The 20,166-nt window shown below is 41.8% G+C and overlaps 1 protein-coding gene across 3 annotated transcripts in view; it reads left to right on the top strand.

Moving 5' to 3' along the window:
- The window catches only part of LOC106599281 (solute carrier family 12 member 7), a 93,053-nt gene extending 73,849 nt beyond the window's left edge, over positions 1-19,204 (top strand). Inside the window, exons 17-26 of one of the 3 annotated variants that reach the window (XM_045714692.1) lie at positions 3,939-4,107; positions 6,156-6,351; positions 6,686-6,855; positions 7,102-7,233; positions 7,345-7,452; positions 8,478-8,612; positions 9,538-9,713; positions 10,172-10,186; positions 15,149-15,282; positions 17,783-19,204. In XM_045714692.1, coding sequence (XP_045570648.1) covers positions 3,939-4,107; positions 6,156-6,351; positions 6,686-6,855; positions 7,102-7,233; positions 7,345-7,452; positions 8,478-8,612; positions 9,538-9,713; positions 10,172-10,186; positions 15,149-15,282; positions 17,783-17,874 — 1,327 coding nt within the window. In that variant the 3' untranslated portion in view covers positions 17,875-19,204. The remainder of the gene's footprint in view (positions 1-3,938; positions 4,108-6,155; positions 6,352-6,685; positions 6,856-7,101; positions 7,234-7,344; positions 7,453-8,477; positions 8,613-9,537; positions 9,714-10,171; positions 10,187-15,148; positions 15,283-17,782) is intronic. The other 2 variants (XM_014190430.2, XM_014190432.2) reach the window with 2 other exon arrangements.
- Positions 19,205-20,166: the final 962 nt, after the last annotated feature.

Below are 20,166 nucleotides of genomic sequence, written 5' to 3'. Positions count from 1 at the left end.
TGTCAGGGCCGATTGCAGAGGTCTTGAAAAAGATGGGTCAACACTGTAAATATTGAGTCTTGCATCAACTTCGCATAATTGTCAATAAAAGCCTTTGACACCTATGAAATGCTTGTAATTATACTTCAGTATTCCATAGTAACATCTGACAAAAATATCTAAAGACACTGAAGCAGCAAACTTAGTGGAAATTAATATTTGTCTCCTTCTCAAAAATTTTGGCCACGACTGTAGAGTGATGATAAAACCCTTCCTCTTCGAAGAGTCATGAAATTTTGTCAGACAGTTATTGTCATGCAAAAGACTGTCTCACGGTCTCACTGTAATTGACCGAAAATGTACATTAACACGTTTAGCATCTCCTGGCCTCCATGGACACAAGCTGCTGACCTACACCTTTGGAACATTTAAAAAAAAAAAGTCAAATAAATGTAATGTAAGTTACACCATCACAATGAATCCATCATTTATTTTAATTGGGTCCAAACGAACATTATGATATGAAGAAAATGTATTTCAGAAGAACAGAATATGAGTTGGCCTACTGTAGGCATGTGTTATCTGGCTATGCTCCATGCCATAGGCATTTACAGAAAATGGCGCCGGAAGAAATGGCAGCAGCTTTACGGGCACCCAACCAATTGTGCTATTATGTGTTTTTTTTGTTGCCGTTATTTGTAACTTGTTTTTGTACATAATGTTTCTGCAACCGTATCTTACGGCAAAAAAGAGCTTCTGGATATCAGGACAGCGATCACTCACCTTGGATTAGACAGATTTTTTCTTCAACAAGCAGGACGCACAAGACATTCTCCTAACACCCGACAAGGCCAACATCCCAGTTATTTGCAAGAGGAAGAGATGCTGGTACAGAGGACACAGAGCGGGATGCCTCGTGAGGATCTGCAGAAGGCGAGTGGGAAAGCTGCCGTTACCGTCAATATTACTCGCCAACGTGCAATCATTGGACAATAAATTAGACAAGGTACGATCACGAATATCCTACCGACGAAACATTAAAAACTGTAATATTCTATGTTTCACGGAATCGTGGCTGAATGACGACATGGATATTCAGCTAGCTGCACCGGCAAGATAGAACAGCACATTCCGGTAAGACGAGGGGGGGCAGTCTTTGCATATTTGTAAACAACAGGTGGTGCACGAAATCTAAGGAAGTCTCTAGATGTTGCTCGCCTGAAGTAGAGTATATTGTGATAAATTGCAGGCCACACTACTTGCCTAGAGTTTTCAGCTAAACTTTTTGTGGCTGTTTATTTACCACCACAGACGTATGCTGGCACTAAGACAGCACTCAGTCAGCTGTATAAGGAAATAAGCAAACAGGAAACCACTCACCCAGAGGCGGCGCTCCTAGTGGCTGGAGACTTTAATGCAGGGAAACTTAAATCAGTTTTACCAAATTTCTGTCAACATGTTAAATGGGCAACCAGAGGGGAAAACATTCTAGATCACCTGTACTCCACACACAGAGACGCATACAAAGCTCTCCCTCGCCCTCCATTTGGTAAATCCAACCACAACTCTATCCTCCTGATTCCTGCTTACAAGCAAAAATTAAAGCAGGAAGCACCAGTGACTCGGTCTATAAAAAAGTGGTCAGATGAAGCCGATGCTAAACTACAGGACTGTTTTGCTATCACAGACTGGAACATGTTCCGGTATTCTTCCGATGGCATTGAGGAGTACACCACATCAGTCACTGGCTTTATCAATAAGTGTATCGAGGACGTCGTCCCCACAGTGACTGTACGTACATACCCCAACCAGAAGCCATGGATTACAGGCAACATTCGCACTGAGCTGAAGGGTAGAGCTGCCGCTTTCAAGGTGCGGCAGCCCGGAAGCTGATAAGAAATTCTGCTATGCCCTGCGACGAGCCATCAAACAGGCAAAGCGTCAATACAGGATGAAGACTGCATACCGCCCAAACAGATCCATAGATGATGCAATCTCTATTGCACTCCACACTGCCCTTTCCCACCTGGACAAAAGGAACACCTATGTGCGAATGCTGTTCATTGACTACAGCTCAGCATTCAACACCATAATGCCCTCGAAGCTCATCACTAAGCTAAGGATCCTGGGACTAAACATCTCCCTCTGCAACTGGATCCTGGACTTCCTGATGGGCCGCCCCCAGGTGGTGAGGGTAGGTAGCAACACCTCTGCCACGCTGATCCTCAACACTGGAGCCCCCCAGGGGTGCATGCTCAGTCCCCTCCTGTACTCCCTGTTCACCCACGACTGCATGGCCAGGCACGACTCCAACACCATCATTAAGTTTGCTGACGACACAACAGTGGTTGGCCTGATCACCAATAACGACGAGACAGCCTATAGGGAGGAGGTCAGAGACCTGGCTGGGTGGTGCCAGAATAACAACCTACCCCTTAACGTGACCAAGACTAAGGAGATGATTGTTGACTACAGGAAAAGGAGGACCGAGCACGCCCCCATTCTCACCGACGGGGCTGTAGTGGAGCAGGTTGAGAGCTTCAAGTTCCTTGGTGTCCACATTACCAACTAACTAGAATGGTCCAAACACACCAGGACCGTCATGAAGAGGGCACGACAAAGCCTATTCCCCCCTCAGGAAACTAAAAAGATTTGGCATGGGTCCTGAGATCCTCAAAGGTTCTACAGCTGCAACATCGAGAGCATCCTGACTGGTTGCATCACTGCCTGGCACGGCAACTGCTCGGCCTCCGACCGCAAGGCTCTATAGAGGGTAGTGTGTACGGCCCAGTACATCACTGGGGCTAAGCTGCCTGCCATCCAGGAACTCTACACCAGACGGTGTCAGAGGAAAGGTCCTAAAAAGACCCCAGCCACCCCAGTCATAGACTGTTCTCTCTGATACCGCATGGCAAGCGGTACCGGAGTGCCAAGTCTCGGACAAAAAGGCTTCTCAACAGTTTTTCCCTCCAAGCCATCAGACTCCTAAACAGTTAATCAAATGGCTACCTGGACTATTTTTCATTGTGTGCCCCCCCCCCAACCCCTCTTTTACACTGCTGCTACTCTCTGTTTTATTATATATGCATAGTCACTTTAACTATACATGCATCTACATACTACCTCAATTGGCCCAACCAACCAGTGCTCCCGCACATTGGCTAACAGGGCTATCTGCATTGTGTCCTACCACCCACCACACGCCAACCCCTCTCTTACGCTACTGATGCTCTCTGTTCATCATAAAATCATAGTCACTTTAACCATATCTACATGTACATACTACCTCAATCAGCCTGACTAACCGGTGTCTGTATCTAGCCTTGCTACTTTTATAGCTTCGCTACTGTATATAGCGTCGCTACTGTTATTTTTCACTGTCTTTTTTAAAAACTTTTTATTTCTTTACTTACCTATTGTTCACCTAATACCTTTGTTGCACTATTGGTTAGAGCCTGTAAGTAAGCATTTCACTGTAAGGTCTACACCTGTTGTATTCGACGCACGTGACAGATAAACATTGATTTGATTTGTAGGCTTGTTCATTTAGCTGAAAAGATATGCTTATAAGTCCTGTGCCATTATTTTATATGATTTTATAGTAAGAAAAATATAATCTAACTTAGCTGAATAAAATAGAAAGGATATTTTTCCCATTACAGAGCGAGTGAACATTTGAAGTGGCTATGTTGAGCATAAAAGGGATCATTTGAAACAGGTTATATATGCAAGATTTTAGAGTTATTTGGCAGCTTTAGTTGTGAAAGATACAAGAATGGCTTCGAAATCAAAACATAGGGGTGCATTGTCAGTTTGAAGACTGTACAATCTAGTGTAGATCTGATGCACAATACACACAGTTGTCTTGATGTTCTGTCTGGTGACCTAGTTTAGGGACTTTTCCTGATGCCTATCTATTGACATATACTGAATGTACTTTACCTTATCTCTCCCCCCAGGCCTCAGCTACTGGTGCTACTGAAGTTGGATTCAGACCTGGGGGTGAAACACCCTCGTCTGCTGTCCTTCACCACCCAGCTGAAGGCAGGGAAAGGCCTGACCATCGTCAGCTCTGTGCTGGAGGGCACCTACATGACCCTGGGAGCCGAGGCCAAGAGCGCAGAGCAGGTGAGACTGAGACACTCATATCACATGATCATGGCGGCAGGGAATTCGTATCCATTGTTGGGATTTGTTACTTGGGAAAGTAATATATTACATATTACTCCTTACTTTCAAAGTAACACGTTACTCTGCACAAAGTCATTTTCATAAAGTAACGCGTTACTTTGAAAGTAAGGAGTAATATGTACTATATTTATGAAAATGACTTTGTGCAGAGTAATGCGTTATATTACTTTTGCATTACTTTCTTTCACAAACACCCTCAAATGAACCTTGGCAACGAGACATGTTGGTCAGCCTTCAATTTAATAATGTAGAAGAGGATACAATACTAATGATATGACAGACACAAAATCCTATTTTTTATTCTTTAAAACTAGAATAGCCGGGCCTCGACAAATTCGAATTGACCAATGCTGCAGGCGTCTATTTTAAGTCTTAGTCCATTTAATATACACCATCACAAAGAAATCTATTATTATTTCCATTTAGGCAGGCCTTAAAAAACATTATGCAACAAATAAAATGTATTTCAAAAGAATAGAATAGCATATTTTTTGAATTATGTTACTGTGCTTAGTAGCCTAGGCTATATGGCTATGCAGCGTGAAATCAAATCAACTATAGCATAGTTCATTTGTTTATGTAAAAGACAATACACTCTTTTTCCATTGCCCTTATTGCAGTCAGTCACATACAGTTAGGTCCATAATTATTGGCAACCTTGATAAATATGAGCAAAAAAGACTGCGTAAAATAAATACAAGTACTGAGTGATATTCTATGCTCAAAATAATTGGTATATTATTTTATACTAATACAATTGCTCAGAAAGATTTTGTTTTAATTCTTTTTTAAACAATCTCGAAAGATAACAGTCAAAATGATTGTCACCCCTGTTTTCCATACTCTAGCACCCTCCCCTTGCGAGGATAACATCACTGGATACATACATACATACATACATACATACATACATACTAGGGATGCACGATATATCAGTGAACATATCGGAATTGGCCGATATTAGCTAAAAATGCCAACATTGGTATCGGCCCGTTAGTTTAACGGACGATAGTTTAACGCCCGATGTCAAAAGTGAACCTGGATGTTCCACAGTGCTACTGGCAAAATATTCTGTGGACAGATGAGACTACATTTGAGTTGTTTGGAAGGAACACACAAACACTATGTGTGGAGAAAAAAAGGCACAGCACACCAACATCAAAACCTCAACCCAACTGTATGGTGCAGGGAGCATCATGGTTTGGGGCTGCTTTGCTGCTGCAGGGCCTGGACAGCTTGCTATCATCGACGGAAAAATGAAATCCCAAGTTTATCAAGAGAATGTAAAGCTATCTGTCCGCCAATTGAAGCTCAACAGAAGTTGAGTGATGCAACAGGACAACGACCCAAAACACAGAAGTAAATCAAGAACAGAATGGCTTCAACAGAAGCAAATACGATTACTGGAGAGTCCTGACCTCGGCCCGATTGAGATGCTGTGGCATGACCTCAATAGAACAGTTCACACCAGACATCCCAAGAATATTGCTGAACTGAAACAGTTTTGTAAAGAGGAATGGTCCAAAATTCCTCCTGACCTTTGTGCAGGTCGGATCTGCAACTACAGAAAACGCTTGGTTGAGGTTATTGCTGCCAAAGGAGAGTCAACCAGTTATTAAATCCAAGGGTTCACATACTTTTTTCACCCTGCCCTGTGAATGTTTACACAGTGTGTTCAATAAAGACATGAAAACGTATAATTGTTTGTGTGTTATTAGTTTAAGCAGACTGTGTTTGTTTATTGTTGTGACCTAGATGATCAGATCATTTTATGACCAATTTATGCAGAAATCCAGGTATTTCCAAAGGGTTCACTCACTTTTTCTTACCTCTGTATTCTTGCATCAAATGTTTCACCCACTATCGGTATTTTGCAAGTGTATTTCTGGAAACTGTATTTATTTTCACTTTCCCATCAATTCATCCTCCTCTTCACTCTTTCATTATATTTTCTCCTGATGTTTGCTTGTCTTTTCTTGGTGCAGAACGTCAAGTCGGTCATGCACGCGGAGCGTACCAAAGGTTTCTGCCACGTGGTGGTGTCCTCTAACCTGCGGGATGGTTTCTCCCACCTGATCCAGTCGGCAGGGCTGGGGGGCATGAAACACAACGCCGTTCTCATGGCCTGGCCTGGGGGCTGGAAACAGGCTGAGGACTCCTACCCCTGGAAGAACTTCATTGGTACACACACCATACTCTAGTATCCTCCACAGTATACACCATCGTTTGCTATACTAGTCTACAGTAGATTTTAAGTAGAATCAAAGTATGTCATACTAAGTAGCCTCTTGTGACGACATCCACATACATTTGAAAAATTAAGCTAGCTTAGCTACTTATTGAGATTTGGTTTTAGGTTCTGAGAACATTTTTGTATGTTTATGGGCAGGGTTAAGAGTTTTTCCTGACCAAATGACTTGACCAGAGTCAGTCAAAACTGTGGGGCCTAATTATATGGGTTTCTTGCACTGATAACAATAAAAGCAGTACAGTAAATATCCTCCTTATCCCACAGAGACAGTGAGAGAGACTACGTCAGCCCATCAGGCCCTGCTGGTTGCTAAGAACATTGACAAGTTCCCCTGCAACCAGGACCGTCTGGGGGAGGGCACCATAGACGTGTGGTGGATTGTTCATGATGGAGGTCTTCTCATGCTGCTGCCTTTCTTACTGCGCCAACACAAGGTATTGTGGCATTGGCACCATATGCCTTTGGGTACTGTATACTGTTGCTTTGTAAAAAAAGAAGAACAATTATATACGCACTACATTCTAATAATGGCCAGATAAAAAAAATGGTTAATTGCAAGGGGCCATTAAACAATTTCCACAACTGATAATGGACTGAAGCACTATAGCATTTAGAACAGTTTACAGACGCGCATAGTTTCTTTCCTTTTTTTCTATCTCTCTGTTCCTTGTCCGCCCCAGGTGTGGAGGAAGTGTAAGATGCGTATCTTCACAGTGGCTCAGATGGATGACAACAGTATTCAGATGAAGAAGGACCTGCAGATGTTCCTGTATCACCTCCGTCTCAACGCTGTAGTGGAGGTGGTGGAGATGGTAAGCAGCTGCACTCACACTTAATCATACCTGCTATAGTATTAATAAGAAACCATTTGTCAAGGGTTTTGCCCCTTTTTTTTGCCAGTTTCTTTGCATTTCTGTCCTCAGCACGATAGTGACATTGCAGCCTTCACCTATGAGAAGACCCTGGTGATGGAGCAGCGCTCTCAGATGCTGAAACAGATGCAGCTGTCCAGAACCGAGCGAGAGAGAGAGGTAATGTGATGCTCAACTCTGTCAGGTTCTGTTTAACCCACAGGAGGTTGGTGGTACCTTAATTGGGGAGGACGGGTTCATAGTAGTGGCTGGAATGGAATCAATGGAATGGTATAGTGTGTTTGATACCATTCCATTTACTCCATTCCAGTGTGCAGCATTTTCCATTATTATGAGCCGTCCTCCCCTCAGCAGCCTCTTGTGGTGTAACCAGTTGATTCAATAGAGGACAACAAAAAGGAAACGCCGGAACACTGCAGCTCACGCTCCCGGGTGATTTTATATGGAACAACATTTCGACCCTGCATCAGGCATCCATATCCAGGTGGGGGTGGAAGGTCCTATATGTAGGGGCAGTACTCAGTGACATCACTTAATGAAACGGGAGGTAAAATTAAATAACATAGGTTCACAATATTAACATTCAATGTATCAAAATACATGATCATACACAAGGAAGGTGATCAGTATTTACAGTAAAATATGGTACACACACAAAATATGTGTATATTGTGTGTATGTATATATATATATATATATATATATATATTCAATTAGGATAAGAAACACAATATGTACATTTTGAAACTAAAGGGTTTAAGTCAAAACATTGTTGTAAATAAAATCACCTGGGAGCATGAGCAGCAGTGTGCAGCATTTTCCTTTTTATTTTCCATGAGTTTGCCTACAACTCCAGCACCTGCAGAAAGTACCTGGATGTGCATATGCTCTTCAGCTTTTGTACAATAGTGGATAAAACATAATTATATTGACAAGCAAACACTTGGTCACTGCTTTGAATGTTGACAGTAGGCCTATGCACAGTGTTTAAATCAAAGATGGGGACAAAGGTTGCACTTCACACACGGGATAGATTATATTTGTGTTCCTTCCTGTTACAGTAGTTCTTAACTTCCTTGTTGTTTGTGGCTCGTAATATGGACCGACTGTTGTGACATTTTGGCCTGTCCTGATTTCCTGCTGCTGTGTTGGATGTTCTGGGCTCGCATCGGGTTGGGCTTCAGATTCAGAGCATCACAGACGACTCGCGTAACTCCATCGAGAAGAGGAAGTCATCCGTGGTGGAGACACTACAGGCCTCAAACACACTACAGGTCCCAAGCCTGTCCAAATCCATGGACATACAGGAGGATGAGGAGGTAGCCCAGCAGCCATGTGATGTGTCTGCCTCAGAACCATCCCATAAACATCCCATAAGCATCTCCCTTCCCTCTCCACCCTCTAGCCCATCCTCATGCCTGTATCTGACATGGACAGAGCCACAGCTATTAAGTCTTTTTTTAAATAGCTGTGATTTGTCAGTTCTTGAGGAAATCTTAAGGAATGACTAAGGTGTTCCAGTAAAAGCGTACCCCAATACTGTATGCGTTTCTGGAAGCAGCGCCCTCAAGCGTTACTCTGAATGAATATGGCTGTGGGAAAAGAATGAAAGAGAACTGAATTATAGGATTTCTATGGCTGTGGTCCTCTTGTGTCCTTGTCACCCTACTCCTGCATCCACTTACCTGAGAGTTATCGGCTCAGTAACTTTGTAGCAAGTATTACACTTAGATATTTTTACAAAGATCTTCTTAGAACCAAAAACTTACAACGTTCTTGGTACGCTGGCAAAACCGCCAACCCCAAACCTCCAACTTGAACTTGGAGTAGAAATGTAATCCCATTTTTCCTAATCGTTTCCATCATTTCCATTTTTCAACTTCACTTCACTTATTTGTAGTATGTTTTATTACTATTGTTTGCTATAGTACACTTTATTTTGTTTCTATGTCATGTATTGTTTTTATGGAGCCTTGTTATTTTAACGTTGAAGCATTGAAATGTACAGTAATATTTCATGCCTTTTCCATGGAGTAGACAGATGAACGAATGCAATCATGAGAATATCATCCATAATCCATTTTGGATCTATTGCTTGGATTAACATTATCATTCTTGCCGATAATGCGTTCTGCATAGTCTCCATTCTATAGTTGTGCCAGCCTCCTGATCCTATCTGACGGGAGGCACCGCTTTCTTTAGCATCCTGCCTGGGTCTGTAGTGACACAAGTGTTATCCTCCAGGCTCAGCTGATCACTAAACTGGGCACTAAGTCCCACGCCAACCTCAGTGACACAGCTACCGCTACGCCCGACCACCATGTCCACATGACCTGGACCAAAGACAAGCTGATCGCCGAGAAGAACCGTAAACGTGGCGAGCCGAACGTGGGCGTGAAGGACCTCTTCAATATGAAACCGTAAGTATCTCCCCTAGAGGCCCAAGGCTCACACTGCAGTACACTGTCAGACATACCCCTTTCACACTACTGAGCCGAACTGAGTCTTGCTGTTCTGTACTGGCCTGGTTATGGTAGTGTGAAAATGGTATTAGCACTGTCAACAGAAACTACGCAATCCATAGATGCACCTCCCTAGTGCACATATAGAATAATGGCTACAATAGCTACAGTACAGTTACATACTTAAAATATCTAGACAGAGTATGATGTACCTTGACTTGAACTATACTCTGTTCTCAGGATGTTCAGACTAGTCTGTATTCCATCATTGATGCCCTGTTCTCCCTATTTGTGTCTGAAATGTGTGATTAACCATGGTGAGGTGTGTGTGTGTGTGTGTGTGTGTGTGTGTGTGTATATATATATATAAACATACCTAAGTCGTTCTATGTTTTGTTTTGTTTCCTCTCTTCTAGTGAGTGGGAGAGTCTGTAAGTCAAGTTTCCCTTAGTCTTAAGTATGTGTGTGTGATCCTTTTTTCCCCCTCATGTCGTGACCTTATAGTTTTTCTTAGAGAGACGAGGGGTGTGTGACGAGGGGTGTGTCTTTCTTCACTTCTCTCCTCCTCTTCTAACAGCATGTATGGTACTCTCTGTTGATTTACGTGGAAAAGATAATTCACTTAGCATGTGTGACCTTGCCTAACTTGCCTAGACTATTTTATATATGCTTATAATGGTAAGCATATATACAGTACCAGTCAAAAGTTTGGACACACCTAGTCATTCAAAGGTTTCTTTATTTTTACTATTTTCTACATTGTAGAATAATAGTGAAGACATCAAAACTATGAAATAACACATGGAATCATGTAGTAACCAAACAAATCTAAATATATTTTATATTTGAGATTCTTCAAAGTAGCCATCCTTTGCCTTGATGAAAACTTTGCACACTCTTGGCATTCTCTGAACTAGATTGTTAGAAATGCATTCCTCATGAGTCTTGAAGGAGTTCCCACATATGCAGAGCGCTTGTTGGCTGCTTTTTCTTCACTCTGCGGTCCAACTCATCCCAAACCATTTCAATTGGGTTGAGGTCGGGTGATTGTGGAGGCCAGGTCATCTGATGCAGCACTCCATCCCTCTCCTTCTTGGTCAGATAGCCCTTACACAGTCTGGAGGTGTGTTTTGGGTCATTGTCCTGTTGAAAAACAAATAATAGTACCACTGAGCGCAAACCAGATGGGATGGCGTATCGCTGCAGAGTGCTGTGGTAGCCATGCTGGTTAAGTGTGCCTTGAATTCTAAATAAATCACTGACGCTGTCACCAGCAAAGCACCATCATACCACCTCCTCCATGCTTCACATGGAACCACACATGCAGAGATTATCCATTCACCTACTCTGTGTCTCACAAGGACACGGCGGTTGGAACCAAAAATCTCAAATTTGGACTCATCAGACCAAAGGACAGATTTCCACCAGTCTAATGTCCATTGCTCGTGTTTCTCTGCCCAAGCAAGTCTTTCTTTTTATTGGTGTCCTTTAGTAGTGGTTTCTTTGCATCAATTTGACCATGAAGGCCTGATTGCTGCAGTCTCCTCTAAACAGTTGATGTTGAGATGTGTCTTGTTACTTGAACTCTGTGAAGCATTTATTTGGGCTGCAATCTGAGGTACATGTAACTCTACTGAACTTATCCTCTGCAGCAGAGGTAACTCTGCGTCTTCCATTCCTGTCGAGGTCGTTATGAGAGACAGTTTCATAATAGTGCTTGATGGTTTTTGCGACTGCACTTGGTCTTTTACAAAAATTGGGCTATCTTCTGTATACCCACCCCTACCTTGTCACAACACAACTGTTTGGCTCAAACACATTAAGAAGGAAAGAAATTCCACAAATGAACTTCTAACAAGGCACACCTGATAATTGAAATGCATTCCAGGTGACTACCTCATGAAGCTGGTTGAGAGAATGCCAGAGTGTGAAAAGCTGTCATCAAGACAAAGTGGTGGCTACTTTGAAGAATCTCAAAATATAAAATATATTTTGATTTGTTTAACACATTTTTGGTTACCGCAGTACATGATTCCGTATGTGTTATTTGATAGTTTTGATGTTTCACTATTATTATGCAATGTAGAAAATAGTAAAAATAAAGTAAAACCCTTGAATGAGTAGGTGTGTCAACTTTTGACTGGTGCTAAAAATACAGTTGAATTCGGAAGTTTACATACACTTAGGTTGGAATCATTAAAACTCGTTTTTCAACCACTCCACAAATTTCTTGTTAACAAACTATAGTTTTGGCAAGTCGGATAGGACATCTACTTGGTGCATGACACAAGTTACTTTTCCAACAATTGTTTACAGACAGATAATAACACTTATAATTCACTATCACAATTCCATTGGGTCAGAAGTTTACATACACTAAGTTGACTGTGCCTTTAAACAGCTTGGAAAATTCCAGAAAATGATGTCATGGCTTTAAGCTTCTGATAGGCTAATTGACATCCTTTGAGTCAGTTGGAGGTGTACATGTGGATGCATTTCAAGGCCTACAGTGAGTCAATTTATAACATTTTTGACATGCGTTTTTCTGGATTTTTTTGTTGTTATTCTGTCTCTAACTGTTCAAATAAATCCAGACCACGGTTTGCAACTGCACATGGGGACAAAGATCGTACTTTGTCCTCTGGTCTGATGAAACAAAAATAGAACTGTTTGGCCATAATGACCATTGTTATGTTTAGAGGAAAAAGGGGGAGGCTTGCAAGCCGAAGAACACCATCCCAACCGTGAAGCACGGGGGTGGAAGCATCATGTTGTGGGGGTGCTTTGCTGCAGGAGGGACTGGTGCACTTTACAAAATAGATGGCATCTTGAGGTAGGAAAATGTATGTGGATATATTGAAACAACATCTCAAGACATCAGTCAGGAAGTTAAGGGACAGATGTTCCGCTAGCGGAATGCCTCACCAATATCCAATGATCGAGCGAATTACAAACACCTCAAAAATCCCAAAACTTCAATTTTTCAAACATATGACTATTTTACACCATTTTAAAGACAAGACTCTCCTTTATCTAACCACATTGTCCGATTTCAAAAAGGCTTTACAACGAAAGCAAAACATTAGATTATGTCAGGAGAGTACCCAGCCAGAAATAATCACACACCCATTTTTCAAGCTAGCATATAATGTCACAAAAACCAAAACCACCGCTAAATGCAGCACTAACCTTTGATGATCTTCATCAGATGACACTCCTAGGACATTATGTTATACAATACATGCATGCTTTGTTCAATCAAGTTCATATTTATATCAAAAAACAGCTTTTTACATTAGCATGTGACGTTCAGAACTAGCATACCCACCGAAAACTTCCGGTGAATTTACTAAATTACTCACGATAAACGTTCACAAAAAACATAACAATTATTTTAAGAATTATAGATACAGAACTCCTTTATGCAATCGCTGTGTCCGATTTTAAAATAGCTTTTCAGTGAAAGCACATTTAGCTATATTCTGAGTAGATAGCCCGGCCATCATGGCTAGCTATTTTGACACCCACCAAGTTTGGCACTCACCAAACTCAGATTTACTATAAGAAAAATTGGATTACCTTTGCTGTTCTTCGTCAGAATGCACTCCCAGGACTTCTACTTCAACACCCAATGTTGTTTTGGTTCCAAATAATCCATAGTTATATCCAAATAGCTGCGTTTTGTTCTTGCGTTCAAGACACTATCCGAAGGGTGACGCGCCGGCGCGTATCGTGACAAAAAAATTCAAAATATTCCATTACCGTACTTCGAAGCATGTCAAACGCTGTTTAAAATCAATTTTTATGCGATTTTTCTCGTAAAATAGCGATAATATTCCAACCGGAAGACCTTGTTTTCGTTCAAACACTGAAAATAGAAAATGGAGTCTTCACATGCACGCGCGAGCCAGTGTCATTGTTCTCAGAACGACCACTTTCCAAAAGCCCTACTGTTTTTCGCCCAGGGACTGCAGAGTTATCATTCCCCGTTCTGGCGCCTCCTGAGAGCCTATGGGAGCCTTAGAAAATGTCACGTTACAGCAGAGATCCTCTATTTTTGATAAAGAGGCTACAGAAGGCCAAGATGGTCAGACAGGACACTTCCCATATAGAATCTTCTCAGGTTTTGGCCTGCCATATGAGTTCTGTTATACTCACAGACACCATTCAAACAGTTTTATAAACTTTAGGGTGTTTTCTATCCAAATCAAATAATTATATGCATATTCTAGTTTCTGGGCAGGAGTAATAACCAGATTAAATCGGGTACGTTTTTTATCCGGCCGTGAAAATACTGCCCCCTATCCTAAACAGGTTAAAGCTTGGTCGCAAATGGGTCTTCCAAATGGACAATGACCCCAAGCATCCTTCCAAAGTTGTGGCAAAATGGGTTAAGGACAACAAAGTCAAGGTATTGGTGTGGCCATCACAAAGCCCTGACCTCAATCATGTAGAACATTTGTGGGCAGAACTGAAAAAGCGTGTGTGAGCAAGGAGGCCTACAAACCTGACTCAGTTACACCAGCTCTGTCAGGAGGAATGGGCCAAAATTCACCCAACTTATTGTGGGAAGCTTGTGGAAGGCTACCCGAAACGTTTGACCCAAGTTAAACAATTTAAATACTAATTGAGTGTATGTAAACTTCTGACCCACTGGGAATGTGATGAAAGAAATAAAAGCTGAAATAAGTAATTCTCTCTACTATTATTCTGACATTTCATATTCTTAATATAAAGTGGTGATCTTAACTGACCTAAAACAGGGAATGTTTACTAGGATTAAATGTCAGGAATTGTTCAAATCTGAGTTTAAATGTATTTGGCTAAGGTGTATGTAAACTTCCGACTTCAACTGTATCTAACAAATATGCCTTGATGCTTAGAGGTAAGTGAGGCGTGATATTATTCTTGTCAAATCAACAATTACTTCTGTCTACAATATTCCTTAACTAGATTTAGTTTAGCCTACTGTTACATGCAGTATCAACATGACATTACTCCTGAACCATGTTATATCAGTATAATCTATAGTATGGCTATACTGTAGCATGTCTATGGAGGCATTTGTTATACATTACTTAGGGTAGCTAATTGGCTTACTGTACATTTTTGTGATTACAATTTTGCCATGATACCGTCAAGTCACGCATCATGAAAGCTTATGACAGGTGTGATGTCATGTTTATAATAGAAGCCTGTAGTAGGATATAAGGCATACAATGCATCCCAAATGGCACCCTATTCCTTATATAATGCACTACATTTGACCAGTGCCTGTCAGGCTCCGGTCAAATGTAGTGCATTATATAGGGAAAGGGGTGCCTTTTGGGACTCAATCCAAGTAGAAGACATGTAAGAGTTGTTATTCTTGAGTTTAACCTGTTATTTTGTAGGAACCAGTCTAACGTGAGGAGGATGCACACCGCGGTCAAGTTGAATGAGGTTGTGGTCAACAAATCCCAGGGAGCTCAGCTGGTGCTGCTGAACATGCCTGGACCGCCCAAAAACAAGGGTGGTGACGAGAATTGTATCCTTTTTTTAAACCACTAGTATACTCTGAACTGGATAACGGAGTGTCCACTGTCTGAGTCAGTATCATCTTACAGTAATAAATAGACTGACAGGGACTGAAGCTATTCTGATGTACAGTGCTGTGAAAAGTATTTTCTCCCTTTATGATTTTCTCTATTTTTGCTAATTTTTCACACTGAATGTTAACAGATCTTCAACCAAAACATAATATTAGATACAGGGAACCTGAGTGAACAAATAACACAATTGGATACCTATTTATTTATTAAACAAAATTAAGCAACACTCAGTTCACCTGTGTGAAAAAGTATTTACCCCCTTACACTCATTAACTGGTTGTGCCACCTTAAGCTGCAATGACTGCAACCAAACGCTTCCTGTAGATGTTGATCAGTCTTTCAAATTTTGGTCCACTGTTCCATGCAGAACTGCTTTAACTCAGCGACATTTGTGGCTTTTTTATTTTTTTTTTTTTTACCATTTAACTAGGCAAGTCAGTTAAGAACAAATTCTTATTTTCAATGACGGCCTAGGAACAGTGGGTTAACTGCCTTGTTCAGGGGCAGAACGACAGATTTTTACCTTGTCAGCTTGGGGATTCGATCTTGCAACCTTTCGGTTACTAGTCCAACGCTCAAACCACTAGGCTACCTGCCACTGTTCAAGCTTGAACTGTTCGTTTCAGGTCCTGCTACAACATCTCAATTGGATTTTGGTCTGGACTTCGACCAAGCCATTCCACAATGTTATATTTGTTGCTTTTAAGTCATTCTGATGTAGAATTTGTGTGTTTTGGATCATTGTCTTGTTGCATGACCCAGCTGGGCTTCAGCTCAGACGGATGTCCTGACATTGTCCTGTAGAATTCTCTGATACAATCAGAATTCATGGTTCCTTCAATGATGGCAAGTTGTCCAGGTCCTGAGGGAGAAAGGCATCCCCAAAGCATCACACTACCACCACCATGCTTGACCGTTGGTATGAGGAGCTTATTGGGGAACGCAGGATTTTTGCCAGACATAAATAAGGCATACTTTTATGACCGCTGAATACCAACTATCAATCACAGATCATGTTTTTTCAGGTAGAGATACCTCGCGAAGCAACTCCTCGCTATCCCTCTCGAGCTCGCATTCTTCTCTGTTCTCTCTATGTCCCACACTAACCTAACATAGCATGTGTAAAAGAAACGGACAGACCGAACAAGTAGGAACGCAATGGATTATGATCATTGTAGTTAATTACCATGTTTTCTGTGCTAAACTACACTTCATGACCAAAAGTATGTGGACACCTGCTCGTCAAACTTCTCATTCCAAAATCATGGGCATTAATATGAGTTGGTCCCCCTTTTGCTGCTATAACAGCCTCCACTCTTCTGAGAAGGCTTTCCACTAGATGTTGGAACATTGCTGTGGGTACTTGCTTCCATTCAGCCACAAGAGCATTAGTGAGGTCGGGCACTGATGTTGGGCGATTAGGCCTGACTCGCAGTCGGCATTCCAATTCATCCCAAAGGTGTTTGATGGGGTTGAGGTCAGGGCTCTGTGCAGGCCAGCCAAGTTCTTCCGCACCGATCTCGACAAACCATTTCTGTATGGACCTAGATTTGTGCACGGGCGTTGTCATGCTGAAACAAAGTTGGAAGCACAGAATCATCTAGAATGTCATTGTGTGCTGTAGTGTTAAGATTTCCATTTCATGAAGCTCCTGACGAATAGTTCTTGTGCTGACATTGCTTCCAGAGGCAGTTTGGAACTTGGTAGTGAGTGTTGCAACCGAGGACAGATGATTTTTATGCGCATACAGCACTCGGCGGTCCCGTTCTGTGAGCTTGTGTGGCCTACCACTTTGCGGCTGAGCTGTTGTTGCTCCTACATATTTCCACTTCATAAAAAGATCACTAGCACGGCAGACATTTGACATACTGACTTGTTGGTAAGGTGGCATTCTATGACAGTGTCACTTCGAAAGTCACTGAGCTCTTCAGTAAGGCCATTCTACAGCCAATGTTTGTCTATAGAGATTGCATGGCTGTGTGCTCGATTTTATACACCTGTCAGCAAAGGGGTGTCCACATACTTTTGTATAGTGTATATAGACGTTGGTCAATTAGTTAAAAAACTACATTTCTAGAAATCTCTCAGCACTAGTGTTGCATAACTTTTCTAATTAAATAAATGAAATAAGTATACAAATGTTATTTGTTCACTCAGGTTCCCTTTATTTAATATTTGGTTTTGGTTGAAGATCTGATAACATTCAGTGTAAAGAATATGCAAATATAGAGAATCTGAAATACTTTTTCACGGACGGCATTGTACATGGGCATGAACTGTTGATGAGGAACTGCTTGAGGCGTCTGCATCTAAATAAAATTCCAGACTTTTAGGTTATTGCCCCCATTACTTTTGACATTTCAAATCACTGTACCATTAGTACTCTTCCACGTCAGTGTCTATGCGGTTGTTTCTCCTTGACCACATGGCCTGTAGACATGGAGTTTCTGGAGGTTCTTATGGATGGACTGGACCGTGTGCTGCTGGTACGTGGCGGAGGCAGGGAGGTGATAACAATCTATTCCTAACGCCAACAGACATGGGCGGGTATGGTGCAGCCTCAGAGAATCCGGCGGGGTCATCCGGACAAATGGCTGGGCCTCAGCCTCCACCACAGTGCCAGGAGAGGAGTGGGTCGCCCCTATACTGTAGTATAGGAGGACAGTAGGGGGCTGCCTCCACACGCGGAGCAGACTAAGCACACACTGCTGCTGACTGGAGGACAACAGAGGGCACTCTGGATAATCTTTCCATTTCTTATTGTCTTCCGTTCAGGTTTTCCATGTCAGTCGTTAGGAATAGGAATTCTTTCAGTAGAACAAAGTGCATAAGTAATGATATTAGGATGGATAGAGATGTCCTCGGATGACATGGCTCAGGACTCTAATGTAGTATGGTCTAGCCTCGCTGACATAGGATGTAGCTTGTAAGTCCAGATGGTAGATGGGTGTTTAAATCCCAGGTTAGGCAGCCTACTGTGGTTGTGCCCTTGAGTGAGCCACTTGCCCTGTAGTGCACTACTTTTGACGAGAGCTCTTATGGGCCCTGGTCAAATGTAATGCACTATATCGGGAATAGGGTGCCATTTGGCAGAACTGGCCTTGGGCATAAGCAGTCGCGTAGGGCCCTACAGCCTCTTGTGAACAAAAAAGAGCTTAGTCGGGGTCTCAACATTCTGTTATACACAAGGTGAAATTTGTCAATATATATTTTCTTTTAGGGGGTAGATCAGTTTTAATATCGCAGATAGATTGTGGCTTCCAAACCCCCATTTATTTTTAGATATATTATACAGTACCAGTCAAAAGGGTTTTTCTTTATATGTTACTATTTTCTACATTGTAGAATAATAGTGATGACATCGGAACTATGAAATAACACACATGGAATCATGTTGTAACCAACAGTGTGTTAAACAAATCAAAATATATTTTATATTTGAGATTCTTCAAAGTAGCCACCCTTTGCCTTAATGATAGCTTTGCACACTCTTGGCATTCTCTCAACCAACTTCATGAGGTAGTCACCTGGAATGCGTTTCAATTAACAGGTGTGCCTTGTTAAAAGTTCATTTGTGGGATTTCTTTCCCTAGTGCGTTTGAGACCGTCAGTTATGTTGTGACAAGGAAGGGGTGGTATACAGAAGATAGCCCTATTTGGTGAAAGACCAAGTCCATATTATGGCAAAAGCAGCTCAAATAAGCAAAGAGAAACAACAGTCCACCATTACTTTGTAAGACATGAAGGTCAATCAATCCAGAAAATTACAAGAACTTTGAAAGTTTCTTCAAGTGCAGTCGCAAAATCAACAAGCGCTATGATGAAACTGGCTCTCATGAGGACCCCCACAGGAAAGAAAGACCCAGAGTTAATAAGTCATTCGAGTTAACTGCACCTCAGATTGCAGTCCAAATAAATGTTTCACAAAGTTCAAGTAACAGACACACATCTCAACATCAACTGTTTAGAGGAGACTGCGTAAATCAGGCCTTCATGGTCGAATTGCTGCAAAGAAACCACTACTAAAGGACACCAACAAGAAGAACAGACTTGATTGGGCCAAGAAACACGAGAAATGGACATTAGACTGGTGGAAATCTGTCCTTTGGTCTGATGACAAGTCCAAATTTGAGATTTTTGGTTCCAACCGCCGTGTCTTTGTGAAACGCAGAGTAGGTGAATGGATAATCTCTGCATGTGTGGTTCCCAACGTGAAGCATGGAGGAGGTGTGATGGTGTGGGGGTGCTTTGCTGGTGACACTGCATTCTGCAGCGATACTCCATCCCATCTGGTTTGCGCTTAGTGGGACTATCATTTGTTTTTCAACAGGGCAATGACCCAAAACGCACCTCCAGGCTGTGTATGCACTATTTCACCAATGAGAGTGATGGAGTGCTGCATCAGATGACCTGGCCACCACAATCACCCGACCTCAACCCAATTGAGATAGTCTGGGGTGTTGGACCGCTGAGTGAAGGAAAAGCAGTGCTCAGCATATGTGGGATTTCCTTCAAGACTGTTGGAAAAGCATTCCTAATAGTTTTGATGTCTTCACTATTGTTCTACAATGTAGAAAATAGTAAAAATAAATAAAAACCCTTGAATGAGTAGCTGTGTCCCAAACTTGTGTGTGTGTGTGTGTGTGTGTGTGTGTGTGTATATGAGTTGAAGTCGGAAGTTTACATACACCTTAGCCAAATACATTTAAACTCAGTTTTTCACAATTCCTGACATTCAATCCTAGTAAAAAAATCCTCTGTCTTAGGTCAGTTAGAATCACCACTTTATTTTAAGAATGTGAAATGTCAGAATAATAGTA

The sequence above is a fragment of the Salmo salar genome, chromosome ssa03 (genome assembly GCF_905237065.1).
Source record: "Salmo salar chromosome ssa03, Ssal_v3.1, whole genome shotgun sequence".
NCBI lineage: Eukaryota > Metazoa > Chordata > Actinopteri > Salmoniformes > Salmonidae > Salmo > Salmo salar.
Note: the sequence above shows the minus strand (reverse complement) of the source record. Positions and strands in the feature narration are given on the sequence as shown.